This window comes from Leptidea sinapis, chromosome 2, assembly GCF_905404315.1.
Source record: "Leptidea sinapis chromosome 2, ilLepSina1.1, whole genome shotgun sequence".
Classification (NCBI taxonomy): Eukaryota; Metazoa; Arthropoda; class Insecta; order Lepidoptera; family Pieridae; genus Leptidea; species Leptidea sinapis.
In genome coordinates, this window is record NC_066266.1 from 22,707,430 (window position 1) to 22,728,255 (window position 20,826).

General features: G+C 35.0%; 1 protein-coding gene across 1 annotated transcript in view; it reads left to right on the forward strand.

Annotated features, from left to right (window-relative positions):
• Positions 1-721: 721 nt before the first annotated feature.
• Positions 722-20,826, forward strand: part of LOC126973798 (bromodomain-containing protein 8) — a 50,880-nt gene continuing 30,775 nt past the window's right edge. Inside the window, exons 1-8 of the mRNA XM_050821129.1 lie at positions 722-1,017; positions 2,094-2,271; positions 4,485-4,701; positions 6,275-6,367; positions 8,686-8,814; positions 14,241-14,458; positions 18,219-18,296; positions 19,484-19,673. Coding sequence (XP_050677086.1) covers positions 833-1,017; positions 2,094-2,271; positions 4,485-4,701; positions 6,275-6,367; positions 8,686-8,814; positions 14,241-14,458; positions 18,219-18,296; positions 19,484-19,673 — 1,288 coding nt within the window. The 5' untranslated portion in view covers positions 722-832. The remainder of the gene's footprint in view (positions 1,018-2,093; positions 2,272-4,484; positions 4,702-6,274; positions 6,368-8,685; positions 8,815-14,240; positions 14,459-18,218; positions 18,297-19,483; positions 19,674-20,826) is intronic.

Genomic DNA, 20,826 nt, shown 5'->3' on the forward strand with positions numbered 1-20,826 from the left:
GAAGCCGTATTTTAACCACTTGAGAGAGAAAGAGGTGAGTGAAACAGAAGGGAGATCCTTAACGTAAAATGAAAAATTAAAATTAATGCCTCTCAATATAGTAAAACAGTATAAAAATATATACTGTCAGTCATTCAGGTATAGTGTCATGTAAAAGTTAAGTGCTGCAAGTTTTAAATATATTTTCATGTTATTAGGAATGATACCTAATTGTTCATGTTACCACACGGTATGCTTGATTAGAAACACAATAATTACGCTTAAAGTTGGATCCGATGTATAAGCTTCTAAAATATTAAGCTGTTTAACTGGGCGTTGTAGAGCGGTGTCCCTAATCACTCTGATATCACTACATACACTTATTAATCATGGTGAGTCTGAGCCTCTGAGCGATACTTGGTGTTTGTAGTCATACTAGCATTTCACGCCATACGAAAATTACCAAAATTTTATTGTAACATGATTAAGTGTGTTTCTAGAGACATAAATGATAAGTTCCAAGTGATCTTGCATTCTTGGTGGTTTTCACATACTATTTTCTCTCAGAAGTCGTACTATATGAAATATACACAAATCTAAGATTGGAATATTATCTGTCGTCAACATAGGTACGGCGCCATCGTTGACATATTACCAGGTCATAAAATCCTAAAGAAAAAAATTTACTTATTGTCAAACAGCCATAACTGTCAAATCTGTCAAAAAGTATAAAATTGAATTGAAACTAGTTTGCGTTGCAGTAAATTTATAATTTTAATTTAATTCTTCTATAGCTTTCGTTTTTCTAATTATGAATCAGTGAATATTTTATATATTCGTAATTTAACAAAAAATGAGTTCAATTCAAGAGCGCTTACAACAAAAACGTGTTCCGTTAGACACTTGGAATAAACGTGAGCAATTATGTCTTGCATCCGCGGTAGTTCGAAGCGGCGATCAAAATTGGATGTCTGTTTCCCGGGCATTAAAAACAATTGGCGAACCAAATAGGCCACCAGATTGGTATTCTCAGAAAAGGTTAGTTTCTATATCAGTATACAAAAATATTAGGGAAAACTTTTGTACATTGTTTCTCAAATTATTTAAATTGATGAACATAAAATGTAAACTCCTGTTATTTTATTCCTTTATTTATTAACAATCTTTGAACATATTATCAGACATTTTAATGTGAGTTAGAATTATCATGCCACAATATGAAAGTCTTTCTGCTGGTATCCAAGCTTAATAAGCATATGCGGTATTTTAAAATCAGAATTTTTAACATTATCCGTATTTAATATCATCATGCACTCTATTCAGATTTCATATATAATATATAAAATTCTCGTGTCACGGTGTGCGAGACCGAACTCTTCAGAAACGGCTTGACTGATTCTCATGAAATTTCGAGTGCATATTGGGTAGGTCTGAGAATCGGACAACATTTTTTTTCATCACTCTAAATGTTAAGGGTGGTCCACACGAAAGTTTTTTTTTAATTAAATGAGTCAGCATTTAAAATACATACAACTTCAAATTTTCACCCATCTACGACCAACAGTTACTTTTGTATTGCCATTTTAATATCGGCAATACAATGTTTGCTGGGTCAGCTAGTACACTATATAAATGTCAGACAATCTTCATCTTACAGCTAGTCATGTGTCAAGTACGGTTTGACTAGAGTCAGACTTGATTCCCACTTTAGAGTCACCAACTCAAATACCAATTTATGTTGATTGGAGTACTCCTGACTTACTTCTGGTACTCGAGTCAGGAAAAATTTACTTTGTACGTGAGTACAAAGTAAATTTTTATAAATTTATAATTAAATAGAATCAAGTCAGTGATGACTTGATTCTGTAATATCTAAAGTTCTTAAATAGCTTCTAAAAACATCATTCTGTAATAAAACTTGTGGAAATTGTTTGATTTTTTATCATTGTGTCACATATGAAATGTACACATGTTGTTTTTAATCCTTTAAGATTTTATCCTTTCTGTTCTAAAATTGGTAGCTTACTCGAATTACCTGATAATGGAAAAGTTGTGTTATACCAACAGATATTTTATCCTCTCAATAAACAATACTTAAAAAAAAAACATTAAAGTTGTGCAGCGCAATATGGAGCTTTGCTGGAGAATGTCGAGACCCCTAAACGCAAGCGAAACTCCGATAGCGGCATTGAGACACCACAAGAGTGTATCCTGAAGCAACTGACTGAACAGCGGATGCAAGAGATACAGAAGACCATAGCTGAGATGACAGAGCAGCATGACATAATCAAAGTTAGTATGATAAGATATGGTATAGGGGCACAATTGTCAATAAAACCATTTAGTTGGATTTGGAAGACTCAGTGTTATCAGACAGATGATCTGGATCAGCGTAGGATCAGGTTTATGTTCTCCTGGTGTATGTAATAATAATAATAATAATAATAATATAATAATAATATTGACACACATTTACACAAATTATCTTGCCCCAAGTTAAGCATATATAGCCTGTGTTATGGGTTACAAGACAATGATATATTTAATACAATATACTTACTTAAACATACATAAATTCATATAAACATACATATAAACATACATAAATACATTTAAACATCCATGACTCGGAAACAAACATCTATATTTATCATATAAATGCTTGCACCTACCGGGATTCGAACCCAGGACCTCTAGCTTAGTAGGTAGGATCGCTAACCTCTCGACTATACAGGTCGTCAAATACTCGCGTAATATACTCGCGTCATACATAAGACAATCTCTTCTTCAACTATGATCACCTGGTATCAAAACACTTTTTTTTTATGATAATAAGGGCGAGACAAGCAGGACATTCTGCTGATAGTAATTGATACACCCTGCCCATCACATTGCCGCTCAGGGCTCACGAAAAACCTAAAAATTCTGTGTGGCACTATAATTGCTCTCGTCACTGTGACACTTGATGTTAAGCCTCATTTGCCCACTAATTTCACTAGCTATGGCCCCTTTTCAACCAAAACACTAATCGTTACACATCATGCCTGAAAATGGTGCCATTATGTACCCATAATCTAGCCGGCATCCTGGATAAAGGAGCCTCCCTCCTTTGTCCAGTAGTGGATGTCTTCCCGCTGAAATGATGATGAGGATGTGTCCATTTTCTCCAGTCTTCCGGGATGGTAAGATGCAGTGTTGGTAGGCATGACACAAGTTGAACCAATGATATGGCCGGAATATGTTGGATGAGGGCAGCGCAGGACCGATTGTTGTGGAGATCTTTGTGGTAGGCCTTTGTCCAGCAGTGGAACTCATGATGATGATGATGTTGGCCAGTTACACCAACCAGCCAAGCGTTCAGAAATCTCCTAGGATGTTCGCAGTGACCTTGTGTTTACCAAGGAAATTGCCCGTTGGTTGGCCAATCCTTCACCGTTTCTCGACTGTGACCTCATCCTGACAACCTCTGCAGTTGATAAATTTCTTAGATTTGAACGATACAGACATATCAAATCAATTTCCTAATATGCAAGTATTGGTAAAGTACATCCTGTACATGGAGCCACAACCTGAGACTTGAACAAGACAAACCACGGTTTATGAACGATACGTCACTTGTACGGTTGGATCAGTCGAAGAGCGCTCGGACGGAACCCGAGAGACGCGTATTCGAGTCCATCTAGATAGAGCTGCTAGTAGTCTGTTGCTGTTAGACAACCGATAAAAACCTGATTCCTGCCGCCGAATTCCACCTTCGCACGACTCTCCACAAGTTAAGATATCATCCCCACCATCTGGATGTGTGGCGGTCCTCCACAGTGCGGTTTTCAAGGAGCTTTCTTCCGCGTACTACAACGCTGTGGAATGAGCTTCCTTGTGCTGTGTTTCCGGGACGATACGACATGGGTACCTTCAAAAAAAGCGCGTACACCTTTCTTAAAGGCCGGCAACGCTCTTGTGATTCCTCTGGTGTTGCAAGAGAATGTGGGCGGCGGTGATAACTTAACACCAGATGACCCGTACGTTCGTTTGTCCTCCTATTCCATAAAAAAAAACAGGCCATGTATATTAGTTTAGTGTGCGTGCATAGTCTATCTACACGTATAAATGATCTAAGAATAATGGCTATAAATTTAATTAATCCCAGAAGTGAAGGTTATCACTTCAAAATAACGAATTGTTTCAATCAAAATTGGTCACGCGTTATTTCAAATATATTTATTCAAAATAGGATGCGACATCACTCCTAAATCACCATTCCAAAATGAATACCTCATACTTGAGAAGAACGGGCGCAACAAACTCAGCGGGCTTTTTTTCTCAAAAAAAAATATGTTTACAAATTAATATTATATAAATTAATATCTTTACCAAACAAACGATTTTGCAAAAATGCTTTAAAATTTCGTAATACTTTTGTTTTGAACATTTACTGGGATCTTGTTGTAAAATGTATATATTGCACGTATATTTTACTCACGGTGGTAGTTCATAAATTGTTCCAGAATGCAATAGCTGAAGTGCAGGACCCTGAGACGAGTGATGCGCGGATACGGGAGATATGGGCGGATATTGAAGCTACGAAACGTGCGAGGGAACGGGAGATCGTGCGGCGCGCCGCGTGGCTGAAAGAGAGAGACGAGAGAAGGGCGAGAGCTGAGAGGAGTTGGCGCCCGACTGTGTTGCCGACATCTCCCAGCACGACCTTCGGTATGTCGGAAGGTTTTTATTTTAGACAAAATATCCTGCGCTCGTCGATACGCCACTTACTAAAATACTAACTATACCCTGCGCCTGTCGATACGCCACTAACTGAAATACTAGCTAAACCCTGCGCGTGTTGATACGCCACTAACAAAAATTCTAACAATACCCTGCGAGTGTTGATACGCCACTAACAAAAATACCAACAATACCCTGCGAGTGTTGATACGCCACTAACTAAAATACCAACAATACCCTCCGAGTGTTGATACGCCACTAACAAAAATACCAACAATACCCTGCGAGTGTTGATACGCAACTAACAAAAATACTAACAAAACCCTGCGAGTGTTGATACGCCACTAACTAAAATACTAACAATACCCTGCGCGCTTTTTTTTCTCAGCAAATCGTGCAATAAGTCTGACGACAATGAGCAGCAGTGTTGATGAACGGTATCTCTTGCAGAGGCGGTCCCCATAGGAACACTCTCCTTATAAATTGCTTAAGGCGAAGAGTAAGCAGAAAACACGCAAACATGGTGTTTTTAAACAAGTTTTGTAGTGAAAGTATAGCATTTCGAGCTATGAACACTACTTAATCCTGTTACACATATCCTTAAGTCTTATTTGTAGGTTGCTAATGCTTACTGTTGGTTATAGTTAACACTGCCGAGCCTTCTCAAACTAACACTTTACTTTGAAGTTAAACAAGTTTTTTGGCGTGGCGTGACGCATTTTTTTGGTACTTCTCTCAGACAAGTTATTCTTATACCTTGTACTTTTTTGTGTAGGTTCATTTATTCAGATTTGTAGTGAATAACGAGGATTGTAAGCATATAAACTGTTTTCCACCCAAAAATTTTGATAATATTGGCTTTGTTACATAGATGGCAGGAATGAATTCACGGAATTCATATCGCTCAAGGTCGCTGGCATTTAGTGTCGCCTTAATGTACTATTCCACACCAGGGGTCTAAAATAAAAATATTATTTCTTTATTTATTTAATAGTCGTAGAAAGCTTCTACTTCCGTGAGCTTCCTTTCGCGTTGAACTAGGACGATACGACTTAATTCCTTCGAAAATAGCGTACCTCTTTCTAAGAGGCCGGCAATGCTCCTGTGATTCCTCTGATGTTGTAAGAGAATGTTTTTTTTAATGAAAGTAAGGGCGAGACGAGAAGAACGTTCAGCTGATGGTGATTAATGCTCCCTTCTCATTACAATGCAGTGCCGCTCAGGATTCTTGAAAAAGCCCAAAAATTCTGAGTGGCATCACAACTGCGCTCGTCACCTTGAAACATAAGATGTTAAGTCTCATTTTCCGAGTAATTTCACTAGCTACGGCACCCTTCGGACCGAAACACAGTAGTGCTTATACATTACTGCTTCACGGCAGAAATAGGCGCCGAATGTGAGCGGCGGTGATCATCAGGTGACCCGTACGCTCGTTTTTCCTCCAATTTCATAAAAAAATTGTTCTTTGCGACTTCTTCTCTTTAAAACCCAACATTTCCCGAAGTATGTTTGCTTAAATGAATAAAGTGACTTTGATATGATTTGATTTTTGTCGTCATTACAGTTTCATCAGCGGCGCCTTCATCACCTTTGCTGACGTCGCTGTTAAAATCATCACCGGTGGTGACCACACCACAGAGAATATCACATCCGGCTAATGCATATGGTAAGTAATAAAAATAAAAGTACGATAAAAAAAAACCGTCTTCAAAAACTGAAAAGTATCAAATAACTAAAAATTTTATTTAATACACCTCTTATGCAAACCTTTACCTTTAATATTAATAAACTTCTATTAATTATGTGCTACCTATTGATAAGTTTTAAGTCGGTGCTAAGCCCTAAACAAAATAAAACTTAATATTATATTTTTTTTAATTCAAATTCTAATATTTTTATTGAAAATGGGATTTAAAATCACTTCTTGAACGTCAAAAACTACCACCCATTCAAAAGAGACTGCCTCAGACCTGAGAAGAATGGGCGCAAGAAACTCAGCGGGCTTTTTTTTTTAATTAAATAGGGATTACAATGTGATATCGTACACTAAACATTTATAATTAATAATATGAACAGCTTACTTACTGTAATTATTAAGGTTGTCTGGCCACGTGTGTCTGTCCGCTTGCGTTGTTTTGTTCTAGACGAAGCTATAAACTCGAAGTCACGAGTGGCGAGTGTAGGTACACTACTGGGCTAAACTACGTAAAAAGTTTTATGGGACCAAAATCGCATCTATTCCGTATCGAACTAAAGAAAAATTAAGTAAATCGGATCATAAATATCATAGTAATCGGTGTAGGTACATAGATAAAAACATACAAATTGAGAACCTCCTCCTTTTTAAGTCGGTTAAATATCATTATATTTTTAAATAAAAAAATAGAGCGTCGATAGAAGTGGAAACTTAGTCTTTTTGAAATTTTATAATGTTTAAAAATAATAAAATTTTTAATTTCAATTTATTTTTCAAATTCATGTATTTTCAATAATACATATATTTTTATTTTTAATAATTTCACTTCAAAGATATACACAGCACTGATGTTGCACAATACGTCAGCTGTATAGCTACAGATACACTGCTATAAGGATTTTGGTGACGCGAACTCACGGGATTTCACCCACCCAAAAAGTGTCTAACGCACTCAGCACACGGCCGCTGCGTCGTCATGAGCATGTCGGTGACGCGAACCCATAAGAATTTCCCCTACCAAAAGGCGCCGAACGCGGCTACAGAGGTTTTATTTTTATGAAAGTAAGGGACGAGACGAGCTGGAGGTTCAGGTGATGGTGATTGATACGCCCAACCTTTACACTGCAGTGCCGCTCAGGGTTCTTGAAAAACCTAAAACTTCTGAGCGTCACTACAATTGCGCTCGTCACCTTTGCCCAGTAATTTCACTAGCTAGCTTTAAGACCGAAACAGTAATGTTTACAAATTAATGCTTCACGGCAGAAATAGGCGCCGTTGTGGTACATATTGCAAATACCTTTATTACAATGCAGTGCCGCTCAGGATTCTTGAAAAACTGGGACTAGATTATGATTATTTTATAGCAATAGCAATGACAGTACAATTTTGTATATTTTTATTAAAAAGAGTGCAAAAAAAGAATGCTGGGAGAATTTTTGCGCCGATTCTTCTCTCTCAGATTGCCATTTGTTTCCGAAGCGGTAGTAGTAACTATTATATTAGAAATGACATCGAAAATAATTCTAAAGGAATCAAGTTTAAGAAAATAAATGCCTTTTTACGCCTTTTTAAAAGTGTTGTTCTAATTCTTGTTAATATAAAAACTGTAATCTTTGCAGGATCTTAATGGTTGGTACCCTATAGTTGCAATTCGTAAGACTTATGATTTTTTTTATCATATTACATATACCGATATAAAACTAGGTCAAATAAGCATCTAAAAAAACCTCAAAGGTTATCAACTAATGCTAATATCACTTAATAATTACGTCACAACTCAACGACAACTTATGCTATAAATGATATGAACACAGTGAAAATATTTTAAAAGACTTAAAAACGAATAAATATCTAATATATAAAATTCTCGTGTCACAATGTTCGTTCCCGTATTCCTCCAAAACGGCTTGACCGATTCTCATAAAATTTTGTATAGAGCATATTGAGTAGGTCTGAGAATCGGACAACATCTATTTTTCGTCCCCCTAAATGTTAAGGGTGGTCCACACGAATTTTTATTTTTTTATTTTTATGACATTTTTTTTTAAATTTGTTTGATTATGAGTCAGTCTTAAGAAATACATACAACTTCAAATTTTCACCCATCTACGATCAACAGTTACTTTTGTATCGCGATTTTAATATCGGCAATAAAACGTTTGCTGGGTCAACTAGTAACTTATAAATATGACTTAGCAGGTTAAAAATTCTCTTAGCTGCTATAATTTATGTAATAGGTAACCTTTTATTCTATAATTAATGTTTTAATAAAATTTGTAATCTAATAGTCGATGCCGTCGCGCCGAGTGTGGGTGCACCCACACTATCATTACTGTTGGAACAACCGAGTGTGGAGAAAAATGCCGCCATCGAACATATCAAGAGTCAGTTGGTGCAGATTGAGCATCAGCTCAAAGGTATTTGCAGTTAGTTTTTTTTTAGTGATAATAAGGGACGAGACGAGCAGGACGTTCAGCTGATGGTAATTGATACGCCCAACCTTTACACTGCAGTGCCGCTCAGGGTTCTTGAAAAACCTAAAACTTCTGAGCGTCACTACAATTGCGCTCGTCACCTTTGCCCAGTAATTTCACTAGCTAGCTTTAATACCGAAACACAGTAATGTTTACATATTAATGCTTCACGGCAGAAATAGGCGCCGTTGTGGTACATATTGCAAATACCTTTATTTATTTATTTATGTGTGTGTGTGCATGATGCAGCTACTGTACTCAATAACTTTTGTATTAATTTACATTTACTTTTTTGACTTACTCGTGTAAGATATTGACTGTTTGACGTTTGAGTATGTTTGTTGCATCACTTAACATGTCATTCAATCGAGTGAATCGCTTCTATCTGAGGGTTTCGCTAGGCTGAATTGTATGATGATATGGGCTCATACTTGCTGGTTTTTGTAGTAAAAATTCTTTAGGCGTGACTTGGGGGTAACTCGGAATACTCTGACGGAAGTAACGTTAGTACTTCCGGCAGAAAAAAGTCAATTGAAACAATTTTTAACCATTATTCTATAAGGGTTTAAAAAATTGTTTCAAATGGCTCATTAATATTTTCTGAAAATCTCCAAGTGTATTTGTTCATTTAAGACTGCTTTTGTTATAATTAATAATTAAAAGTTCGCAATCTGACATTTGCGACGTTCGATAATTTTTCTTCGTCTATTGGACAGGCAAAAGGTCTGAGCCCATAGAGCCATATTCGTCAATAATCAATAACAACGTTATAGTGATATGTGTGATATTAATTATTTAATTATTTTTATTCAATTATTTAAAACGGCTTTAATTAATGTAAAGTATATATTTAATGCCATAAATTAAATCATCTTGTCTTTCAACTTTTTAAGAATATTTGACTGGATGTCCTCGAATAGGTGGGACAAACAAGGGCAAACGAAAATAACATATTTTGTCTATGAGCTTTCAGATAAGCAAAAAATTTTTAGATGTATCTGTTAATTATTTCTAAAGTTAATTATAATTAAGTTTTACTTCAGTCGTGCGTAGAGATTACACGCACACACTATTTATTTACGTTGATTATGGAACCAATTAAAAATGTGTTTATTTAGATTTTTTTATAATATTCTAGAACCACCTGAAAGTAAATGATGTGCCGGTCCATAATTAATATAGGTCCTGTGGTGCCTCTCAAAATGCTTGAAAACAATAAAGCGAAAATCCTGCGCAGTGTTCTAAAAATTAATTTCAATTCAATAAAATCACTCACCTGTACAAATACCACTGGACAGGCTGTTCCATATGTTTGACAGCTAACTTTTTGTGCCCATTTGAAGCGCAACTCGCGAGCATGCAGTGAACTAATTTTGACGTATAAAATACAAACGGCTGCGAAGGTACGTACAATACTCTGAAGTATTTTTGCATTTTGAATTAATTTCGTTCGTTTTCCGTGTTATTTATACTTCAAGAATCAACGTAGTAAAGTACACAATTTTTTTTTTGTAAATAGTATCCCACCATCTATCGATGTTTGCGTAGGTTGTCGTCACTAGTTTTAGTACCGCAGACTCTCGCTACATGGCCAACAGCGCCAAAATGGCGAATATCAAACAGGCACAAAAGCACTTTGACAGCCGCCAGTCCAGTGGTATATAGCACGGTACAGAAAAAACTAGTGGAAGTGGGTATGTGGGCGTTACCCTGTCGCCACTATTGTTTACAAATGTACCTACTCGAGGCTCAAGTGAGACCAGTCATTTTTAAATTTAGCCATCTTTTAAAAAAATACAAATTTGCTTTATTGTGCCATTTTTTACTGAAGTAATCATAGCCGAAATAGAAGTTCAACGGAGGGATTTCTTAAAATAAGAAATCATAATTTTCCGATTTAATTACAATATTTTTTATGTGTTGTGCAAGATATACAATTAAAAATGAACCATAATATTACGACGTATGGTTCATTTACGTTTAATCGATGTTAGAATAATTTATGTAAACAATAAAAATATCTTGCTACTCAAGAAGTGCATGCATGTACATATCGATATAATTTTATCGAAATAAATTTTATATTTATAAATTTTATTAAATTATTTCTCTTTTACATGCATCATGCGATAAGGGTGTAAGTATCCAAAATCTTATATGGTTAATTATGGGTAATTGTGTACAAGAGACTACGATAAATTCAAATTAATATGCTCGTGAACGGGTGCTACTCGTGGTGGCTGTATGATCTTGTTACCGGGAGGTCTGCTTGATGTGTTTTTTATTATTATTATTTCCTTTGAAGTTATTATATATTTTATTTTATGAAATGCTCACATAATGCCTCTATTTATTTACGGTATGTGTGGATTGATGCATCTACTATACTCGATTACTCTTGTGTTTATAAGTATTAATTTACTTTTTTTCTTTTTTTTTTGACTTACTCGTGTAAGCCTTCCAGTTTTTGACATTTGAGTATTTTTGTTGCCTCTCTCTAATTCAAATGATTTGTAAAACAATTAAAATGTAAATCTTGACTTAAAAGAGTGGCAATGAGTTTCTTGCTACTTCTTCTCTACGAAGTAGCGGTAAATTCAATAAGAAACAATATTTTTACTTTTTTTTGACATTCGTAAGTGTCATTTCCGTGAACTACATGAATAAAGTGATTTTGAATTTGAATTGAATAGTTTTAATTGTCTCTTAGGTACAGCTAATAATTATTTAACAAATATGTGTTAGATTCCAGTTAAACTAATAAGGGTTAATATTTAAATATAGATAAACTTTTTTTTTTAAATAAAATTTTAATATTTGACATATATTGAGGTTCCGCCGATAAGGATGAGTCAGTCAGTAAGTTGATGGAGCAGAGAACATAAGTCATAGAATTGTAAAAAAGCGATGTAAAACCATGAATTCTGGGATTGTTTGCCATCATTGTAGCATATGTACATTATAATATAAAATATCTTATATCATAAGACTAACAAGATTATTAATACTTCATCAGTACTTATAGCTTCTTTTTTTATTAATCATTCGTTAATGCTTGTTTTGGAAATTTTCTTTCTTAAATCTCATGTCTTACTGGCCCCTGGGTTTCTACAGAATAGCGATGAATACTTATAAAAAGCTATGTTTTCTTTTTATGGAATAGGAGGACAAACGAGCGTACGGGTCCTGGTGTTAAGTGATCACCGCCGCCCACATTCTCTTGCAACACCAGATGAATCACAAGAGCGTTGCCGGCCTTTAAGGAAGGTGTACGCGCTTTTTTTGAAGGTACCCATGTCGTATCGTCCCGGAAACACCGCACAAAGAAGTTCACATATATATAATATTATATTGTAGATTTCCAAGACTATTAGTGTACGCTGTCTTGATTTTATTTGAATTGAGCTAAATATTGTCCATCCTTTGAAATAAAACTATACCTAAGAAAAAATATTGGCCTATTATTATTTTAGCTTATGACGGTATATTATCGGTAATATACTTTTTTTTTTATTTATTTATTTATTTACATTAAAGTTTACAAAAGAAAATACTTAAAGCTAGCATCAGAAAACCACACGGGTTTGTAATATATGCTAACAAAGAGTTAAATCTAGGTTCATCAACTACAGAACATTAGTGCCAGTTAGATAAATTGTGTAAATATATTTATTTTAAGTGACTTAAAAAGTATGACTTCAGTTTTTTCTTAATATTACAAGGATTTATACAGTTCCGTACATCAGTGGGTAATTAATTAATTACTTACAACCCTGATTACATGATTTCTAGTTTTCACTAACCTATCGATATGTTTATTCATTTTCGTACAACACTATCGGTATTTTGACAAATATCAAATCTGTGGTTCCTATTACTTCAAGTTTTTATATGTTATTTTTCGCAATTTAAGAAAAAGTTCTGAGGTTGTCTTAATCACTTTAAGAATATCAGATTAGCGTAATTGTATTAAGTTCGAAGTTGATGTAAGTAAATTTGTAGTTATGTCTTTTCGTGATTGTGAATTTAGGCCTATCATAAAGCCGGAATTAAGTGTGTGTATTCAATGACGTTCTATACATATAGACAATGCACCTCATACAAAATAAAAGCCGAAATATGGCACATGCCACAAATGACACCATAATAACCTTCGACAGCTATGTCTATACATTTCTGATTGTGTCCTTTCATCTGTCCCATTCTGACAAGCGGGTCTTGTCTGGGAACTTGTCAATAATATTGTACCATATTTATTGAAAAAATAATCGTTTTATTAAATTACTTCCGCTTTTTGCGTATCAATGTTATATAATAAAATAATCTTACCGATGATAAGTCACACCATGTTTTTTTTGAGTCGTTAATGTATTATTTAAGCACTTTTTATAGCACACTTAGGTTTGTTGATTGACACCCAGTTAACACACGACTAAGGAGAAAAGTGTGCTTACATTGGCTTTAAGCACACTATTGCCGTTCCGTTATCAGACTGCGAATGATATGTCCATATGTATAGAACGTCATTGTGTGTATTACTGTTTGTGTGTATTAGTGTTCGCATAGTAAAATGACATGATGCCACTTCTACTAGGTTTTTCTGTTCTGTGGTATACAGGGTGGCTGAGAAGTTGACGTCCAAAGCTAAAATTTGAATTTGGCTCATTTTATTGGCCAATGTTCTGGGAAGTTTTTAAAAATAGTTAGAAGCCATAGGTTCCCATTTTTTTTTGATACCTTGAACGTTTTCATGAATTTAGCTGGAGCAGTTATCTTGAACTTACGACTCAGTTCTAAACTAGTTCCGCATTGTCTAAACTATTCATAGTTTCTTATGTGGTTATTGCAACTGTAGTTAAAGAAATCAGAAATCAAATTGAAAGAATAGTTTAAAATGCTAAAGAATAGTTGCAACTGATAGCAATCGAATATATTAATAATTATTGTAGTAAGATATATTTTATGTTCGATTTAACATTTGTTAGGTCTGAGAATCGGTCGCCATCTATTATTTACAAGCCCAAAAATTTTTATTATTTATTTTTTTCTTATTACTAAAGTAAAACATATAAATAAGACAATACAACGTTTGCTGGGTCAGCTAGTCAACAATAAAATTAACTAAAAGTGTTCAAAAAAAATTAGAAAAACGTCCTAAACCACAATTAGGTGAAAAAAGCGGATAAAAGGGGAAAAAAATTATTATCTCGCAAATATCTCTCTAAAATACGCAAAATCGTAGAACATACATAGGGGTGATTCGGATACTCATCACCATGGGGGCTTTCAAATTTTAGCTTTGGACGTCAACTTCTCGGCCACCCTGTATAGTAGAGGTCAGCGAATAAAGTTTATCTATCTCTTTCTAGCGAATACACAGAATCGTACTGTCCCGCTCGCACCCACCGTCGATATTGACGATATCGAAATAAAAGCTGAAGATGTGTACGCGTTTAAGGATATAGATATCAATATTCCTCCTGTCGCTTCTATGCACAAGGCATCGCCTCGGTATGTACCTTTCAAGTGTAAGATTTTCTCTATAACCTGCCCATTAAAATGCAAATCTCGAAAAACACAAAATTCTGCTCGTCACTTAGATACATAATGTGTGAAGTCTTTTTTTAGTAGGAGGCTCCTTTGCACAGGATGCCAGCTAGATTGTGGGTACCACAACGGCGCCTGATTCTGCCGTGACGCAGTAATGTGTAAACATTACTGTGTTACGGTCTGAAGGCCGTTGCTAGTGAAATTACTGGGCAAATGAGACTTGACATCTTGTGTCTCAAGGTGACAAGCTCAGTTGTAGTGCCGCTTAGAATTTTTGGGTTTCGAGAATCCTCAGCGGCACTGCATTGTAAATGGCAGGGCGTATCATTTATTTATACATCAGCTGCACGTCCTGCTCGACTTGAATAGAGCGACGGCCAATAGAAAAGAGAACAAGTAACTTTTTGTATTAAAATTTGAAATTTCATGTTAAAAACAATTAAGTTATTAATTTAAATTTATTTTTAAAACTTATTCTCAATAGTATATTAAACAAACAAAAATAATATTTTAACCATGCTCAGTATATACACATTGTACTTTTAACTAATTCCATTCAATTTCACTCATATAAGACACAGCATTAATGTTGTACATACAATACGGTCACAATAAAAATTTCGGTGACGCGAATTCATATAATCTCACCCATCCACGAAGAGTCTATATATATTTATCTATTGTATTTATTTTAGCCGGCTAGATAATGGGTATCAAAACGGCGCCTATATCTGCCGTGAAGCAGTAATGTCCAAGCATTACAGTGTTTCGGTCGAAGTCACTGGCCAAATGAGACTTAACATCTTATGTCTCTAGGTGACGAGCGCAGATGTAGAGCCGCTCAGAATTTTTGCGGTTTTTCTCAAGAATCCTGAGCGGCACTGCTGGGCCTGGTGGCCATGGGCAGGGTGTATCAATTACCATCAGCTGAACGAAACGACCTGCTCGTCTCGTATTTTGCATAAAAAAACACCTAACAATATTTCTATTTACAGTGAAAAGATCATAAGGAAGGTAGGTGACGATATGTTTATTCATGTCTCGACTGAAGAAGGCAAGAAAAAAGATCAGGTATGTATATATTTTGTTTTAGTTTGGTTTTTTTATTCTTGAAAAATCCAAAATATTGTGAGCTGCACTACAATTGCGCTCGTCGCCTTGAGACATAAGATGTTATGTCTCATTTGCCCAGTAATTTCACTAGCTAACTTTCAGACCGAAACACAGTAATGTTTACACATTACTGCTACACGGCAGAAATAGGTGCCGTTGTGGTACCCATAATCTAGCCGGCTTCCTTTGCAAACTGTCATGAAAGCAATAGGAATCCAGGTTTGTTCCTCTCTGGAGGATGACTGAAATGTAATGAAATTTCAGTCGGTGTTATGCCAGGGTTTTCTCAATCCAGAATTTCTCAGTTCATTCACGCACAGTTACTAGTATAGAATCGAAGGTCTATCATCAACTTTTAATTAGCGATGCGATTCCGATGCAGTTCAGTTTGTGTACCTAAACTGAATCGCTAAAATTCGTACCATGAAATGCCTTTTACTGAATGGCGTTTGGATCGCTTGTGAAGAATGAACGAAATAAATTTGTCTGTGGTCCGCGGTTTGAGAAATAGATGACGATCTCTACAGTCGTTGCAAAAGTTGGTCTCTCTCACTCGAACCATATGCGTTGCGTTTCGAAACCTAAAATGATATGATTTTAGCGGTTTTTTTGCGTAGAAAATACTAAAAATACATTTTAAAGCGTCAAATTATAAACCATACCACTATATATATATATACTAATATGTATAGTTCTTTGAATTACAAATTAAATGTTTGCTTTATGTGTTTTCGTAAAATAACGAGTTATGAACGCACCTCCATTCATGTTTGATTTTACAGGAGCACAGAGTACATTTTTTTTAATTCGTTCATGCGAACAGTTTATAGCTGGGGCCATTACCGCCTCGTCCTCAGTATTTACATTTTCGGTATTTATTCTCAGTATTTTGTTTTACAAAAAAGTCCAAAAAGTATTCTCATCTCATCTTTCATCAGTAAATTTTCCTTTTCTGTATGTTTTCACTATTTTTTAAAAGTTATTAAAAACACAATTCACTTTCCTCTGAGGAAGTAGCAACTATTTTGAATCGCTCACTTTGACACATAAGCTATCCAGTTTAGGTTGAAATATTACCTCATGGTACGAATGAATGAACGAACTAAATCTGTTTGCGATTCAATTTCTTGATTTCACGTCAACCTCAATTGAATAGCTCTAATGACTTCGTGGTACGGAATAGCAATGCAGATCATTTTAGGTTGTCAATTGAATCATGGCAGGCCCGCTGAACAGTATTTACATAAAAGAACAGTACACACAAGTTCTCTTAAAACCAACAAATAAAATAAGGTACTGTAAAATAATTCCCAAATACAGCTAAATATTTATAATAAATATTTTAGTGAATTTATTGATACACTTTTCACACAAATTATCTTGCCCCAGATTAAGCATATATAGCCTGTGTTATGGGTTACAAGACAATGATATACTTACTTAAACATACATAAATACATTTGAACATCCATGACTCGGAAACAAACATCCATATTCATCATATAAATGCTTGCACCTACCGGGATTCGAACCCGGGACCTCCAGCTTAGTAGGTAGGATCGCTAACCACTCGGCTGTGCAGGTCGTCATCATTTATATACTTCAAATGATTTATATAAAGCGGTTTATTCATTAGCGGCCGTTTTCAATACAGCTACGGATTGCTGTCACCGTTTAATGACAAGATCTTATCTATCCATAGTTATTTCCAATATAGTTATTGTCTAATGCTTTATGTCGATAGGTTATTGAAATGTAAGTAAGCGTAAAAGGATAGATTTGTCTACCTTTAGTAAGTTAAACTAAGAATAGATAGGTTATCTATGAAAATGCAAAATGTTTACACTATCGTTGATGACACTGTCAATATAATGATAATTCTGAAGTTTTAGTAATGACAAGCTGCCTTGCAAATAAACACGGGAAACGTTTTACGTCCGAACAAAACATTCGTAAGCAAAATGTCTATTTGTAAACATTTTACATATTGATGGTTTGTGCTTAGTTATATATATATACCAATTTTATTTGTAAGGCCGTTACGCTGTAAATAAATTGTTTTAACAATAAATGAAACATCAAACATTCCAACAGGCAAAACAGTGTCTGTAAAATATCAGACCTTAATAAATATCGGTTTTATGTTAACAAATAGCTATTTGTATTAAAATCTTATATATTTCTGACATTTCTATAATAATATATTCACTTTAACGATCGACTAAGATATAAATATCAATAGTTGTCAATTATTGCCGGTAGGTGGCGTTTTGCGCCCATAAATACTACTAGATAAAAAGTATGGAAAAATAAATGTGTCGCAATTTTAAATCGCGCGGGCAGAGAGTTTAACAGTGGGAGGCTTCTTTGCACAGGATGCCGGCTAGATTATGGGTACCATAACGGCGCCTATTTCTGCCATGAAGCAGTAATATTACTGTGTTTCGGTCTGAAGGGCGCCGTAGCTAGTGAAATTACTGGGCAAATGACACTTAACATATTATGTCCCAAGGTGACAAGCGCACTTGTAGTGCTGCTCAGAATTATTGGGGTTTTCAAGAATCCTGAGCGGTACTGCATTGCAATGGTTAGGGTGTATCAATTACCATCAACTGAACGTCCTGCTCGTCTCGTCTGTTATTTTCATAAAAAAAGGTCGATTAATATTTCTGATAATATTTTAGGTGCTAGCGCCACCGCCACAGAGAAAAGCAGTACCAGTGCCGGAACCCTTTGTGCCTGATGTCGAGGAAATGGTTCATGTAAGTATAATATATAACCACATTTTTATTTTTGAAGTTAAATCTTTTGGGTTCGCGCCACCGATCTGCTCATAACTGGTGCACGAGATAAATCTATATCTTTATATATAAAAATGAATTGCTGTTCGTTAGTCTCGCTAAAACTCGAGAACGGCTGAACCGATTCGGCTAATTTTGGTCTTGAATTATTTGTGGAAGTCCAGAGAAGGTTTAAAAGGTGAATAAATAGGAAAATGCTGCTAAATTAAATAAAAACAACAAATTTGTTTTTCCTTTGATGTGTCCATACATAATTTCTATGAGAGAATTTATTGACGCACGGTTTGACAGTTCTGCTGCGAAACAATTTCATTACGACAGCAGGGTGCATATTTTACGAAGTAATTTTTGATGTTATGATATATTATTGACAAATTCATATAAAAACATTATTTTATTTATTATATACAGAACAACGTCTGTTGGGTCAGCTATTAATATATCAGCTATAAAAAAAATACTCTTTTTTGATGGGAGTCGCCGAAATGCTTATTGCTATAAGCATTTCGGCGGTGTATTACATTTAAGCAGTGTATCTGTAGCTATACAGCTGACGTATTGTGTAACATTACTGCTGTGTATATCTTTGAAGTGAAATTGAATGGATTTATTGAAATTTATTAGAGTGAAACTTTTATAACATCGTCTCAAACTTTTTCGTCTGTGTGTTGCATGTCGCGTGACGGTCGGGCGGCGCCTATAGTTCGCAGCAGCTGACCGTGTAGTGTATAGACTATTACTCATTTGTGCCAGTGCTCCACGCTATTTTGTTTGTTTTTGTCAGTGTTTAATGTAAATGTTTATATATTTTGTTAAAGTGAAACTTTTATTTTATATTCTGCACCAGGGCTAAGACACAGAGTTGAATAAAAATATTAGTTGGAGACTTAGTCTACTTTTATTATTTCCCATTATCATTCCAATTTTCCAAGTATAAAATTAAGATTGATAAAGCGATTTTTATACCCTAAATGTAATATTATTCCAAAAATTTTTAGTTAAATGTCTATAATGTGAAAAAAAGTTTTACTTTTACCGTGGTATCATAAAACCACACAATCCTTTTTTATTTAATAATTGTTTCTTAAAAATTATGAAATTTCTAATTTTTCAGTCTCTTAAACTACTAATTCTTTTTATATGTATAGCTGCGAATTCAACAACCATTGAAGAAAGAAACCGCCGTCGAGCATAAACCCGCTCTAAAGCGACCAAAACCAGCGATGGAGCCTATCGTGGTTGCACCGAAGCCGGAAGTCAAGATATCGTTCCCGGAAGTCAAGTTCCCGACGCCGGAAATAAAGGTCATTGAACCTGAGGATACGAAGGTATTTGTAAGTTTCTAAATTTGATATTTTTATACATAATATTTATTTGTTATTGCTTATAATTTTAACGCTTTTACGACCGTAGTATCTACAGATAGAGATAAATTATTACCTTCTACTGTCAGTAATAAGCTGTCAATAATCTTAAACTGTCCCAATATACCCGATAAGTCATTCTTATCGCCTTATATTGGGACGCGTGAATTGAAATTTCCATGCAAGCTTCTACCGCTAGTAAGCTATACGTCCTCCCATTGACAGACAGCGTGTACGGATAAGGTGAGTTACCGTCGATAAGTTTATTGGGACAGAAAAGTCAACGATAGTTAAGATTTTTATTTCAAGTAAGAGATGAATATTGGGAATTGCCGTTAATGAACTCGACTCATATATTGGATGCATAAAAACTAATTTCTTATGTATATTACAGCCATGGTAAAATACTCTATTTGATTGATAACACTAACTGTTGAGTTTCTTATATGTTCTTCTCACGAGCTCAACTTTTACCGAACATAATATGGTAGATTCATTAATTTAAAAAAAATTGTAGTGACCTTTCAAAAGCACTTTGCTTAAGCCTAATTGGATAAATTTTATTTGTGTTTGACATTTTTTTTTTCAATTATGTATATTATATATATATTTATTTACAGGCAAAAGAAGAAATTCAACCGAAGCCTGAAAGTGCGTTTCAAGTAAAATTTGCAGCGGAAGAAAAATCCGTCGCCGTACAGGAGGAGACGCAGAAAGTGGAGTTTGAGAAGGAGTTGCAAAAGGAGACAGTTGCAGAGGAAACCGCGCCCGTTGTGGAGAACGAGTATGTTTATTTATTAATTGAAAAATATAAGAGGAGAGAGAGAGACAAAATATAAATATAGATTCTTTATTAAGCTATTGCATAGCTTCTATCGCGAGCCTTGAGCGTGGAGACTGAATCCAGAAATTCCGTAACGAAAATAACCTAACACTTACTAGATCTATATAGATATTTCTATGTCTTTTTGTGCAGAAGGTCTCAGGTTCGAGCCTGGGGTACGTGTTGATTTTTTTTAATTTCTTTATTTTTTTTTATCACGTTTTTTAATTTTTTTTATTATGACAAGCATACAATTGCGCTCGTCACCTTGAGACATGAGATGTTAATTCTCATTTGCCCAGTA